The sequence below is a fragment of the Pseudorasbora parva genome, chromosome 22 (genome assembly GCF_024679245.1).
Source record: "Pseudorasbora parva isolate DD20220531a chromosome 22, ASM2467924v1, whole genome shotgun sequence".
NCBI classification, from domain to species: Eukaryota; Metazoa; Chordata; class Actinopteri; order Cypriniformes; family Gobionidae; genus Pseudorasbora; species Pseudorasbora parva.
In genome coordinates, this window is record NC_090193.1 from 40,412,732 (window position 1) to 40,425,708 (window position 12,977).

Genomic DNA, 12,977 nt, shown 5'->3' on the forward strand with positions numbered 1-12,977 from the left:
TATATAGTGATGGCCGATTTCAGAACAAAGCTTCGAACCGTTATGAGTCAGTGAATCGATTCATGATTCGAACCGTTATGAGTCAGTGAATCGATTCAAGATTAGGATCGCCAGTCACGTGATTTCAGCATTCATAACCGTTTGAATCTTTATTTGAGGATTGAACACAAACGCGGAAGAGAAGCCAATGCTGAATAAAGTCGTAGTTTTTGTTATTTTTGGACCCAAATGTATTTTGGATGCTTCAAGAGACTCTAATTAACCCACTGATGTCTCATATGGACTACTGTGATGATGTTTTTATTCCCTTTCTGGACATGGACAGTATAGTGTGCATACACTTGCATATGCTCTCGGACTAAATATAAAATATCTTAAACTGTGTGTGAAGATGAACGGAGGTCTTACGGGTGTGGAGCGACATTAGGGAGAGGAGTTTTGTTTTTGTGTGAACTAACCCTTTAACTGCAGGTGTCACTGTTGTCTCTTGTCTCACAGACGCGCGTGTTGCTCTGAGCATGAGCTCCTTCACTCGGCTTCATGAGCTTCGTTTCCGACCCGGCTCGGCTCTGGTTCATGTGGGAGCCGTGCTGCAGATGGAGCTCCACCTGTGCAGTCTGATGCCCGTACCTGTGCAGGTGGAGCAGCTGAGCGCCAGCATCCACTTCACCCTGGAGCAGCCGGGCACCACGGCTCCGAAACGGGCCGCACAGAACCCCGACGGCACAGTGGTGTTCCCGGCAGCCAGTCCGGTGTGTGGCTCTCCGGCGCTGGAGCTGTGTGAGATCCAGGAGCACAGCCCGTCTGATAATGGGCTGAATACGGCAGGTGTGGTGTGTAAGAACATGCACCTGCTGATGCGCCGGCCCGACAGCGCCGCCCCGCTGGACACGCCCATCACTGCACCTGCGGCCCTTGCTGTGGAGGACGGGGCACAGATGCTGAAGGCCAGGGATGTCACGCTTCTGCCCGGCAACAACACCATCCTCTTCACCGCACCTGTGAGAAGAAAAGCCCATCACTAATTCAATCATAAAAATAACTAATAAAATAAAAACGAGCAAAATAGAACACTTACTAAAAATGTATTAAATCTTAAAAATTTCAAATTAAATATTAATAAAGTGTAACATTAAAGTAAATATCTAAATAAATGTCTAAAAATGTATTAAATCTTAAAAATGTAAAATTTAACATTAATGAAAGTGTAACATATTAAGGTAAATAATTTAAAAATAAAAATAAAATTGTTTTAAATCATAATGTTATAAAACATTTTAGTTAGACAACTGAAATCATAGAAATAGTAACATTACAAAATAAAATAAAACCATCCAAAATTAAACACTAAAAATGTGTTCAATCTTAAAAATATGAAGTTTAATATTAATAAAGTGTAATGTTAAAGTAAATACTTTTAAAATAAAAACACTAAAAATAAAACACTTACTAAAAATGTATTAAATCTTAAAAATTAAATATTAATAAAGTGTAACATTAAAGTAAATATCTAAATAAATGTCTAAAAATGTATTAAATCTTAAAAATGTCAAATTAAATTTTAATGAAAGTGTAACATTAAGGTAAATCATTTTTAAATAAAAACACTAAAAATAAAATGTCTAAATTTTGTAAACCAGAAAATACAGAAATTATAGAAATAGTAACATAACAAAATAAAAATAAATATAAAATAAAACCATCCAAAATGAAACGTTTGCTAAAAATGAATTTGTTTTTAAAAATGTAAAATTAAAATAAATAATAATAAAATATAAATGCTTACCAAAAATTAATTAAATCAAAAAATATAAAATTTTTAAATAAAACACAAATGAAATGATAGAAATAGTAACATTAAAAATTATAAAATATATAAAATAAAACCATCCAAAATAGAACGCTTACTAAAAATGCATAAAACGTAAACATTTGTAAAATATAAACACTAAATATAAAACACTTACTAAAAATTATTTAATTCAAGTGTAACATTAAAATAAATATTTTTTTAAATAAAAACATCCAAAATGTATCACTTTCTAAAAATGTCTTAAATCAGAAACTGTAAAATTAAAATAACTCATTTGAAAATAAACAAAAAAATGAAATCATAAAAAATAGTAACTATAAATATAAATAAATCAAAAAAAATATTAGAAATACCATCCAAAATAAGACTTACTTACTTAAGCATTAATTACATTTTAAAAACAAAAACTAATTTTACATTTTTTTTAAATGACTCCCTGTTCCCCAGAGCCAGAAGCCCGGCACATACACACTCCGCCAGCTGTGTGCCTCGGTGGGCCGGGTCCAGTTCGTCCTGCCGCACATCTACCCTGTGGTTCAGTACGAGGTTTACTCCCAGGAGCCTCAGCTCAGCATCCAGCCGCTCACAGGTCAGTCTCTGACACACACACGGGCGTCGGAACCTGTGTGTGTGTGTGTGTGTGTGTGTGTGTGTGTGTGTGTGTGTGTGTAAGACCCTCCCACTTTTTACGACTCTTAATATTGATCTGATATGTGATGGGAAAAGGGAGTAGAGCGAGTGTGGCTAAAGGCGGATTCGAACCTCAGATTGATTTGAGTCAAAACTTGATGCCACGCGTCTCTTACCCATACACAATAGCCACGGTAAATAACTGATTTACGTAATTTTCTCTGGCCCAATCATATATTTGTATTTAACGTAAATATGGCATCTAACGTTACTCCAGTAAAAAAATATTCTGAGAGAGAGGACCCACCCACTTCACTGCAAAAATCCTTTTCTTACTCAGTATTTTTGTCTTGTTTCGAGTCCAAACATCTAAAAATTCTTAAAACACGAAGTATTTACTAGACAAGCAAACGTAATTGGTCTTGTTTTGGGAAACAATAGCTCAAAATGAAGAGTTTTTGCTTAAAATAAAATAAGATAATCTGCCAATGGGGTGAGAAAAATAATCTTAATTCAAACAGAAAACACCCCATTGGCAGATTATTTAGCTTATTTTAAGCAAAAACTCTCTTCATTTTGAGCTATTGTTTCCCAAAACAAGACAATTACTTCTGCTTGTCTAGTAAATACTTCTTGTTTTAAGAATTTTTAGATATTTTGACTAGAAACAAGACAAAAATACTAAATAAGAAAATAATTTTTTGCAATGTTTTTATTTGCTTCCGATGCCCATGCACGCATGTGTGTGTGAGTGAGTGATGAGTTGTTCTGACGCGTGTGTGTGTCCTCAGAGAACCTGTTGGCCGGGTTACCGCAGCAGGTGAAGTTCAGCATCCTGACGGGTCACTACAGCGTGAAGAAGGGCGACGCGCTGCAGCTCAGCAACACAGAGTCCATGCCGGTGCTACAGTCGTCCTCATGCAGCGCTCGCATCATCAGCAGCACAGGAGGTGAGGCGCAAGGTTAACTCATGACAATCCTGCGATTAACCGCGAGCTAACCCGTGACAATCGTGCGATTAACCACAAGTTAACTCATGACAATCCTGCGATTAACCGCGAGCTAACCCGTGACAATCGTGCGATGAACCGTGAGTTAACCTTGACAATCGTGCGATTAAACGCGAGTTAACCCATGACAATCCAGCGATTAACCGCTAGTTAACCCGTGACAATCTTGTGATTTAATCACTAATTAACTCATGACAATCCTGCGATTAACCGCGAGCTAACCCGTGACAATCGTGCGATTAACCACAAGTTAACTCATGACAATCCTGCGATTAACCGCGAGCTAACCCGTGACAATCGTGCGATGAACCGTGAGTTAACCTTGACAATCGTGCGATTAACCACAAGTTAACTCATAACAATCCTGCGATTAACCGCGAGCTAACCTGTGACAATCCAGCGATTAACCGCTAGTTAACCCGTGACAATCTTGTGATTTAATCACTAATTAACTCATAACAATCCTGCGATTAACCGCGAGCTAACCCGTGACAATCGTGCGATTAACCACAAGTTAACTCATGACAATCCTGCGATTAACCGCGAGCTAACCCGTGACAATCGTGCGATGAACCGTGAGTTAACCTTGACAATCGTGCGATTAACCACAAGTTAACTCATGACAATCCTGCGATTAAACGCGAGTTGACCCATGACAATTGTGTGATGAACCGCGAGTGGACCCATGACAATTGTGTGATGAACCGCGAGTTAACCCGTGACAATCGTGCGATTAACCGCGACAATCGTGCGATTAACCGCGAGTTAACCCATGACAATCCAGCGATTAACCGTTAGTTAACCTGTGACAATCTTGTGATTTAATCACGAATTAACTCATAACAATCCTGCGATTAAACACGAGTTGACCCATGGCAATCGTGCGATGAACTGCGAGTTAACCCGTGACAATCGTGCCATTAACCGCAAGTTAACCCGTGACAATCGTGCCACTAACCGCAAGTTAACCCGTGACAATCTTGTGATTTAATCATGAATTAACTCATAACAGTCATGCGATTAAACGCGAGTTGACCCATGGCAATCCTGCGATTTAATCACGAGTTAACCCGTGACAATCGTGTGATTAAACGCGAGTTAACCCTCTAGGCGCCACGGTCGAGTTTACTCGACAAGATGCGTCACTGAATAAAACGGACAATTTTGTCAAATAGGTTGTCAAATTTCATTCAACCTCCCCTCCACTAGATGGTAGCCATGTAGTAAAGGGTTAACTCAACAATCATGCGATTAAACGCGAGTTAACTCATGGTAATCGTGCGATTACTTGTGATTAAATGTTTTAATCGATTGACAGCCCTAGGATTTATACTTATTGGTGACCCCTAACCTGAAGGTGTGTGTGTATGCTTGTCTCAGAGCTGGTGTGTGAGAGCGCTCTGTCCATCCAGTCGTCTGAGAAGGTGACGAGCATCTCTCTGCCCCTGACTCCGCCCTATCACACGCTGGAGTTCCTGCTGGAGGTGCTGTGCCATATCCCAGCATGCCCTGCGCGGGCGGAGAACGATCACCTGACCAACGGCCAGATCCGCCACCGCAGCAGAGCACGCTTCCTCAGCGGCGCGGCCGTCATCGACCAGAAGGTTTGACACACACACACACACACATCACACACACAAATCACGCACAAGGCACGCTCATCACTGAGATCAGCCGCAATCTGTCCATTTATGGGGTTACTTTGATACATTAATACAGAGAGGAAAATCTATCAGAAAACTAAGAATTTTAGTGTCATGGACATCTGAAGTTGGGGTTTCAGGCCTGGAAAATCAAAATAATGAAAATAATAAATATTTATAATAATAATAATAAAAATTCTCTCTATAACATAATATAATGTATAAATCATGCAAAATATTACAAAAAAAATTATCATAAAAATAAAACATGAATATTTAATGTTTTTCAAACTGGGGTTTGTGAGTTAATGAAAAACTAGTAATTAATAAAATCATAAAAATGTTTAAAATAATGAATTAATTATTTAAAAATATAACAAATAAAAATAAATCACTAACAATTGTCATTTTAAGTTTTTCAATATATAATACAATATATTAATTTATATTAATTTATAAATTATGCAAAATTGAAATTTGTCATGACATGTTGTAGGTTTCAGACAAAATAAAAAATAGAGACCAAGTCAAAAAAAAAATGTATTTAATTAAATGTTTTTTTAAAATAATAATAAAAACAAAAATGGCAAATCTTCAAATAAATATATTTCATAATATATATATATATATATTTTCATAATTAAAATATATTTCAAAATGATTAATAAATAAATATGTATAAATTGTAGTGTTATGGAATTTTGTCTAAGTCTAAATAATGAAAATGTTTATTTAATAATATTTGTAATAAAAGTGACAGTGATACATTTAAAATAAATAAAACGTGTGATATGGTTAAATATCTGATCCTTCTGCTTTATGAAACACAATTTTTGCTGTTTATAGCATTATTATCTTTTTAATGTGATGATAACACTAAATCATAATTTTGACAATGTATTGGTATGTAATTTACGGCGGTGTTAGGTGCTGGAAAAATCCTTAAAATGGACCTCGAAAGTGCTTGAATTTGACCTTTGGAAAGGTGCACGAACCCTGAATAGGTTTACATACTTTAGATATTAATAAATACATTTCTCAATGTAAAGTGGTCTCTTAATTTGTACTGGAGTGTGTGCATATATTAATATGTAAAGTGTATTTATACTTATTGAAAGATACATTTTTTTATTTACTATTATAACAAATACTATTAAATAAATATATATAATGACTGGAGATGATTAAATAAATTTATATAATGTAATTTGCTCTTATTTTCAAACAAATCCGACTCGTACACAGTGTGTCCCTGAAGGCCCTTCATAGTGTTTGTGTGTGTGTGTGTGTGTGTGTGTGTGTGTTGCAGGTGTCTGTCGACTGTCCCTGGTCCATTTACTCCACCCTGGTCTCGCTGATCTTCCACGTGCCCTTCAAAGTCAAACACTCGCTGCTGTCTACAGGACGGAGGTACTGACCCTTATGACCCCTCACTGTTACTATAGCAACCAGTGCTTTCATGCACTTCCTGTGTGGTTTCATCCCAACAGGAAGTTCATCCAGGTTTGCCTTCAGAATGTATCGGACACCAACTTTCAGCTGACCAATCAGAGGCTGTCGGAGAATCAGCACACACCGGCCCTGGAGCTGCTCTCGCTCAACACTAAAGCGCACAGCGTGAGTCTGAACACACACTCCGCCGTTACTCAAATGAACCACATACGAGGTCAAACATTTAGAGGATATAATTGATGATGTCATTCGGGACCTTTATCAGGGTCTGCAGTGTTTCATGATTCAGTGACAAACAGTCACGATGTAATTGATCGAATGTTTCCTTGTTGTGTGTGTGTGTGTGTGTGTGTGTGTGCAGCTGGTGTTCAGTCAGCAGTGTGTGTTCAGCGTGTGGGAGCTGCGGTGGAGTGGTGTACCGCCCGTCTCTCTGCAGTGTGTGTTCTCAGCCAGCTTCGCCCCTGCAGACGCGCCGGATGCGGAGCTCAAGCCCTACAGCTACGAGTTCACACTGGACAGCGTTTCGGTGAGTCTCGTTCTCTCGCAGACGGAGTGTGTGGGTTTAAAGAGTTAGTTCACCCAAAAGTGAAATGTCTGTCATTAACTCCTCTCCCTAATGTCGCTCCACACCCGTAAGACCTCCGTTCATCTTCACACACAGTTTAAGATATTTTATATTTAGTCCGAGAGCGTATGCAAGTGTATGCACACTATACTGTCCATGTCCAGAAAGGGAATAAAAACATCATCACAGTAGTCCATATGAGACATCAGTGGGTTAATTAGAGTCTCTTGAAGCATCCAAAATACATTTGGGTCCAAAAATAAATAAATAGCTTTTATAAAACCGTATAAGTCCTGGTGGCCATTGAGAGTTGCTATCACATCAGTAAACACATTCCAGCCGCTGGAGAGGACGGCGTCGACATCTGATGCGGTCGACAAACTGAAAGCTGTGATGATTGCATATATAGTGGCACTTCATATCTTAATTTACACTAAAGATTATAACCTGCTGTTTCAAACATTAAGTTAACAATTTATTTTTCCATACAGGCCTGAGTCCTGTTTATGACTGTCAGACTGTTAATGCATTTGTGATTGAATCTCCGTTTTTTTTTTTTAAATGGGGGTGGGCCGTAGATATTCGAATATATTGTTTGATATTTGATATCACATATTCTCTGTGGAGGATTGACAGCCCATAATGTCCTCTTCCAGCAAGCCAGGAACGTGTCCTTTGTCGGGTTTTCTTTCTATTTTTGCGCTTCTCTAAACATAAAACAGCCAAAACACGCTGCTTCAGACATCGCTTGTTTACGCTCTTGTTCCTTAAAGTCAATGACATCACACACGCCGTGACAACAAGCGATGATTGGTCGAGTAGCAACGTGTAGTGTAGACATGTTTCTAGTCCAGGACACGACAAGATTTTAGGAGTAAAAATCGCCTAATCTGACACAGTAACCATCGTAACAGACCAAAATATCTTGTAGTCTGAACTAGGCATAAGTGAGTGCCAGCAGTTCTTAAAAAGTATTAACGTGAATACAGTCGTTGTTTTCTCTAGTGATTCGTATTTATCATCGTACGCTCCTGAGCGTGACCTAAAACATGGCGGCGACTGCCCAGAATGCAACGCGCAATTACCTAGCTTCCTAGCCTAGAAATCTAGACGCACCCTAGCGGCAGCAAATTTAATCTGCCCGCAAGTGTCGTTTAGGAACTCTCAATACCCTTCTGAGCTGTATTCCTCACAATCTGGACGGGCCAATCACATCGTGTATAGAGTCAGTGGGCGGGGCCATAATGACGACGGCCGAGTTGCGTTTGCGTGCTTCTAGTAAACACAGAAACTGGCGGCGGCGGTCTGTCGAATCAGCTTTGACCGCGACTCTGGAATAATAATAATAATAATAATAATACGTTTTATTTATATAGCGCCTTTCCAGAGCTCAAGGACACTTTACAATAAACAAACAACAATAAAGCCAAGTGACAAACAGAGTAGACAGAACAACAGTAGGCAATTGAGAGTGCAAGTATAATAATACAGAAATCGGAGTGAGGAAGAAAAAAAAAAAATCATCTTTAAGACCTATAACATTCAGAAAAGAGGTGTGTTTTGAGCATGGATTTGAAATCAGAGATAGTGGCAACAAAACGGAGTGGTCGGGGTAGAGAGTTCCATAATTTGGGTGCTATTACACTGAATGATCTGCCTCCCATTGAAGCAAGGCGATGCCGAGGGACAACGAGAAAGTTGGAATCAGCAGATCGTAGAGAGCGAGTAGGGTTGAAGGGGAGAAGTTACAGAGGTAAGGGGGAGCAAGGCCGTGCAGAGACTTAAAAGTGAGAAGAAGAATTTTGAATTTAATACGGTAAGACACAGGAAGCCAGTGCAGATCATGCAGAATTGGGGAAATATGAGCAGAACGTTTGGTGTGTGTGAGTAGTCTGGCAGCAGAGTTTTGAATATATTGTAATTTTGAAATGGAGCTAGCTGGTAGGCCAATGAAAAGTGCATTGCAGTAATCAAGACATGATGTGACAAACGCATGGATGAGTGTTTCAGCATCAGAGATACTGATAAAGGGACAGAGCTGAGCGATGCGACGTAGATGTAAGAATGCTAATTTGGTGACGGAATTAATGTGAGAGTGGAAAGATAACGAAGAATCAAAAATTACACCAAGATTTTTAACAGTAGTAGATGGTTTGATAAGAGTGCCAGCAGTCTCACAGGTGAAGTTGGTGGGAATTTTATTAGTGAGTGATGAAGGTCCAGTGAAAATAATCTCAGTTTTAGACTCAGGAAGACTCTGGAAGACTTGAGTTAAGCTTTTCTCTGAGAAAAGAACAGAGAGCGGCACTGAAGTCATTCTGAAGAAGGGAAGATGTGTTCGGAGTTTAGCCGACCGGATACGGCGAATGTTTAATCTATCAGCTCTGTTTCACCTTCGTTGCTCTGGTTGGTGTAGCGCTATCCTATCGCGTGCAGAGGGAGTTTGACAGACAGCCGTTTATCCGCCCCTCAGATTGAGCCGTCAATGGGGAGCTTCCAGACCAAACATCTTGATGTGGCTCTGGCTTGTCAGGCTAGTAGCTTCACAGACTCTATACGAAACACTCGCTCCTGCTCTGCTCCATACTACAGTAATGTTCATAATCTCATCCATGAACATGATTTCTGCCCGATTGTTTCCCACCGGCTGTGAGGTGAAGACCAATGTCCCCAGATTCTGAGCTCAAGCGCACATACTGCAGCTTTAACAGGCTAACTTCAAGCCTAATCACCATGTTATTGGGGTAATTGGGGACAGATAGATCAGAAAAGTGTGAGAGTGGCTGGTTTACCGGCTGATGTTTGTCTGTGTGTGTCAGACTCTGTACAGCGTGCGAGCGGAGATCCGTCCGGCCACAGACGAGCCGCACTGCCGCACCGGCGCCCTCTGCAGGCTGGAGGTGTGGCTGACGCGCCTCACTGAGGCCGGAGACACCGATCGCTCCGACGAGGAGTTCAGCGAGACCGAAGGCCTTCGCACATCCAGACTGATGTATGAAGGTACGACACACTCGTCCTCAGACAGAGAACACACACAACAGACACACTCGTCCTCAGACAGAGAACGAACACACACACACACACACACAGACTCTCTCACACACACACACACACACGAGCAACAGACACACTCGTCCTCAGACAGAGAACACACACAACAGACACACTCGTCCTCAGACAGAGAACACACACACACACACACACACACACACACACACACACACGAGCAACAGACACACTCGTCCTCAGACAGAGAACACAAACACAACAGACACACTCGTCCTCAGACAGAGAACACACACACACACACACACACACACACACACACAGACTCTCTCACACACACACACACGAGCAACAGACACACTCTTCCTCAGACAGAGAACACACACACACAAGCAAGACACACTCTTCCTCAGACAGAGAACACACACACACACACACAAGCAACAGACACACTCTTCCTCAGACAGAGAACACACACACACACACACACACACACACACAAGCAACAGACACACTCTTCCTCAGACAGAGAACACACACACACACGCAACAGACACACTCTTCCTCAGACAGAGAACACACACACACACACAAGCAACAGACACACTCGTCCTCAGACAGAGAACACACACACACGCAACAGACACACTCTTCCTCAGACAGAGAACACACACACACACACACACAAGCAACAGACACACTCGTCCTCAGACAGAGAACACACACACACAAGCAACAGACACAATCTTCCTCAGACAGAGAACACACACACACAAGCAACAGACACACTCTTCCTCAGACAGAGAACACTCACACACACACACAAGCAACAGACACACTCTTCCTCAGACAGAGAACACACACACAAGCAACAGACACACTCTTCCTCAGACAGAGAACACTCACACACACACAAGCAACAGACACACTCTTCCTCAGACAGAGAACACTCACACACACACAAGCAACAGACACACTCTTCCTCAGACAGAGAACACACACACACAAGCAACAGACACACTCTTCCTCAGACAGAGAACACTCACACACACACAAGCAACAGACACACTCTTCCTCAGACAGAGAACACACACACACAAGCAACAGACACACTCTTCCTCAGACAGAGAACACACACACACAAGCAACAGACACACTCTTCCTCAGACAGAGAACACACACACACACACACACACACACACAAGCAACAGACACACTCTTCCTCAGACAGAGAACACTCACACACACAAGCAACAGACACACTCTTCCTCAGACAGAGAACACACACACACAAGCAACAGACACACTCTTCCTCAGACAGAGAACACACACACACACACACACACAAACAAGCAACAGACACACTCTTCCTCAGACAGAGAACACTCACACACAAGCAACAGACACACTCTTCCTCAGACAGAGAACACACACACACAAGCAACAGACACACTCTTCCTCAGACAGAGAACACACACACACACACACACACACACACGAGCAACAGACCTAATCTTCATCAAGACAGAGAACACACACACTCACACACACATACAAGAGCAACAGACACACTCTTCATCAAGACAGAGAACACACACACTCTCTCTCACACTCACACAAAAGCAACAGACACACTCTTCCTCAGACAGAGAACACACATACACGAGCAACAGACACACTCGTCCTCAGACAGAGAACACACACACACACACACACACGAGCAACAGACCTAATCTTCATCAAGACAGAGAACACACACACACACACACTCACACACACGAGCAACAGACACACTCTTCATCAAGACAGAGAACACACACACTCTCTCTCACACTCACACAAAAGCAACAGACACACTCTTCCTCAGACAGAGAACACACAGACACACAAGCAACAGACACACTCGTCCTCAGACAGAGAACACACACACACACACAAGCAACAAACACACTCTTCCTCAGACAGAGAACACACACACACTCATGACCCTGAGCAGATGAAGAGCTTAAAATTAATAAAATCATATGTCAAATGAATTGTTAAATCATATTCAAATATTACAAAATAAATAAATCCTAAAAGTATATATTATATATAGTTCAGTAATGTTATATAGTTCAGCGGATGTAGAGCGGGAATGAAATGTTTAACCGGCTCTAAATGCGGCTAAACACCCCCTATCTTTAGTGCATATGATTGGAGATTTGCTCATATCAGCGCGTAGACTCACAGCACACACACACACAGCTGACATAAACTGAGAGGAATATTTCAAACAGAGAGAAATATAAATAATGAATTAAATGCAAAACCAGGAGAAAACTCAATTCCCCAGCGCGTGTTGAACCGGGAGTGCCGTACCGAACGGTTCCATATTATGTGGAGAATTGTGGCATCCCTAATATATATCATATTTATATATAGTTTTCCAAAATGGGGCTTGTGGGTTAATGAAAAATTCATAAAATCATACAAATGCCAAATTAATTAATAAATCGTTTAAAAATGTTACCAATAAAATACTGAATAATTTACTAAAAGCATGGCATGTGTTTTCCAAACTGAGGTTTGTGTGTTAATGAAACGCTAATAATAATTCAATCATAAATGTCAAATTAATTATTAAATCATTTTAAAATAAATAAAAAAAGTATATATTTTGTTTTTCTAAAATGGGGTTAGTGGATTAAAGAAAAACTGATAATTAAATAAAAAAGGCAAATAATAAATAAATCATTTAAAAAAATTAAATTCATAACAAAAAAACATGAAATTGTTTTTCAAGCTGGTGTTTGTGAGTTGATGGAAAACTAATAATTATATCATAATGTCAAATGAATTCATAAATCATTACAAAT

The 12,977-nt window shown here is 40.3% G+C and overlaps 1 protein-coding gene across 1 annotated transcript in view; it reads left to right on the plus strand.

The window, feature by feature from the left end:
- Nucleotides 1-12,977, plus strand: part of trappc10 (trafficking protein particle complex subunit 10) — a 41,220-nt gene that overhangs the window by 25,717 nt on the left and 2,526 nt on the right. The window contains exons 14-21 of the mRNA XM_067432235.1: nt 499-1,001; nt 2,261-2,402; nt 3,235-3,393; nt 4,834-5,057; nt 6,406-6,506; nt 6,587-6,713; nt 6,910-7,074; nt 9,933-10,113. Coding sequence (XP_067288336.1) covers nt 499-1,001; nt 2,261-2,402; nt 3,235-3,393; nt 4,834-5,057; nt 6,406-6,506; nt 6,587-6,713; nt 6,910-7,074; nt 9,933-10,113 — 1,602 coding nt within the window. The remainder of the gene's footprint in view (nt 1-498; nt 1,002-2,260; nt 2,403-3,234; nt 3,394-4,833; nt 5,058-6,405; nt 6,507-6,586; nt 6,714-6,909; nt 7,075-9,932; nt 10,114-12,977) is intronic.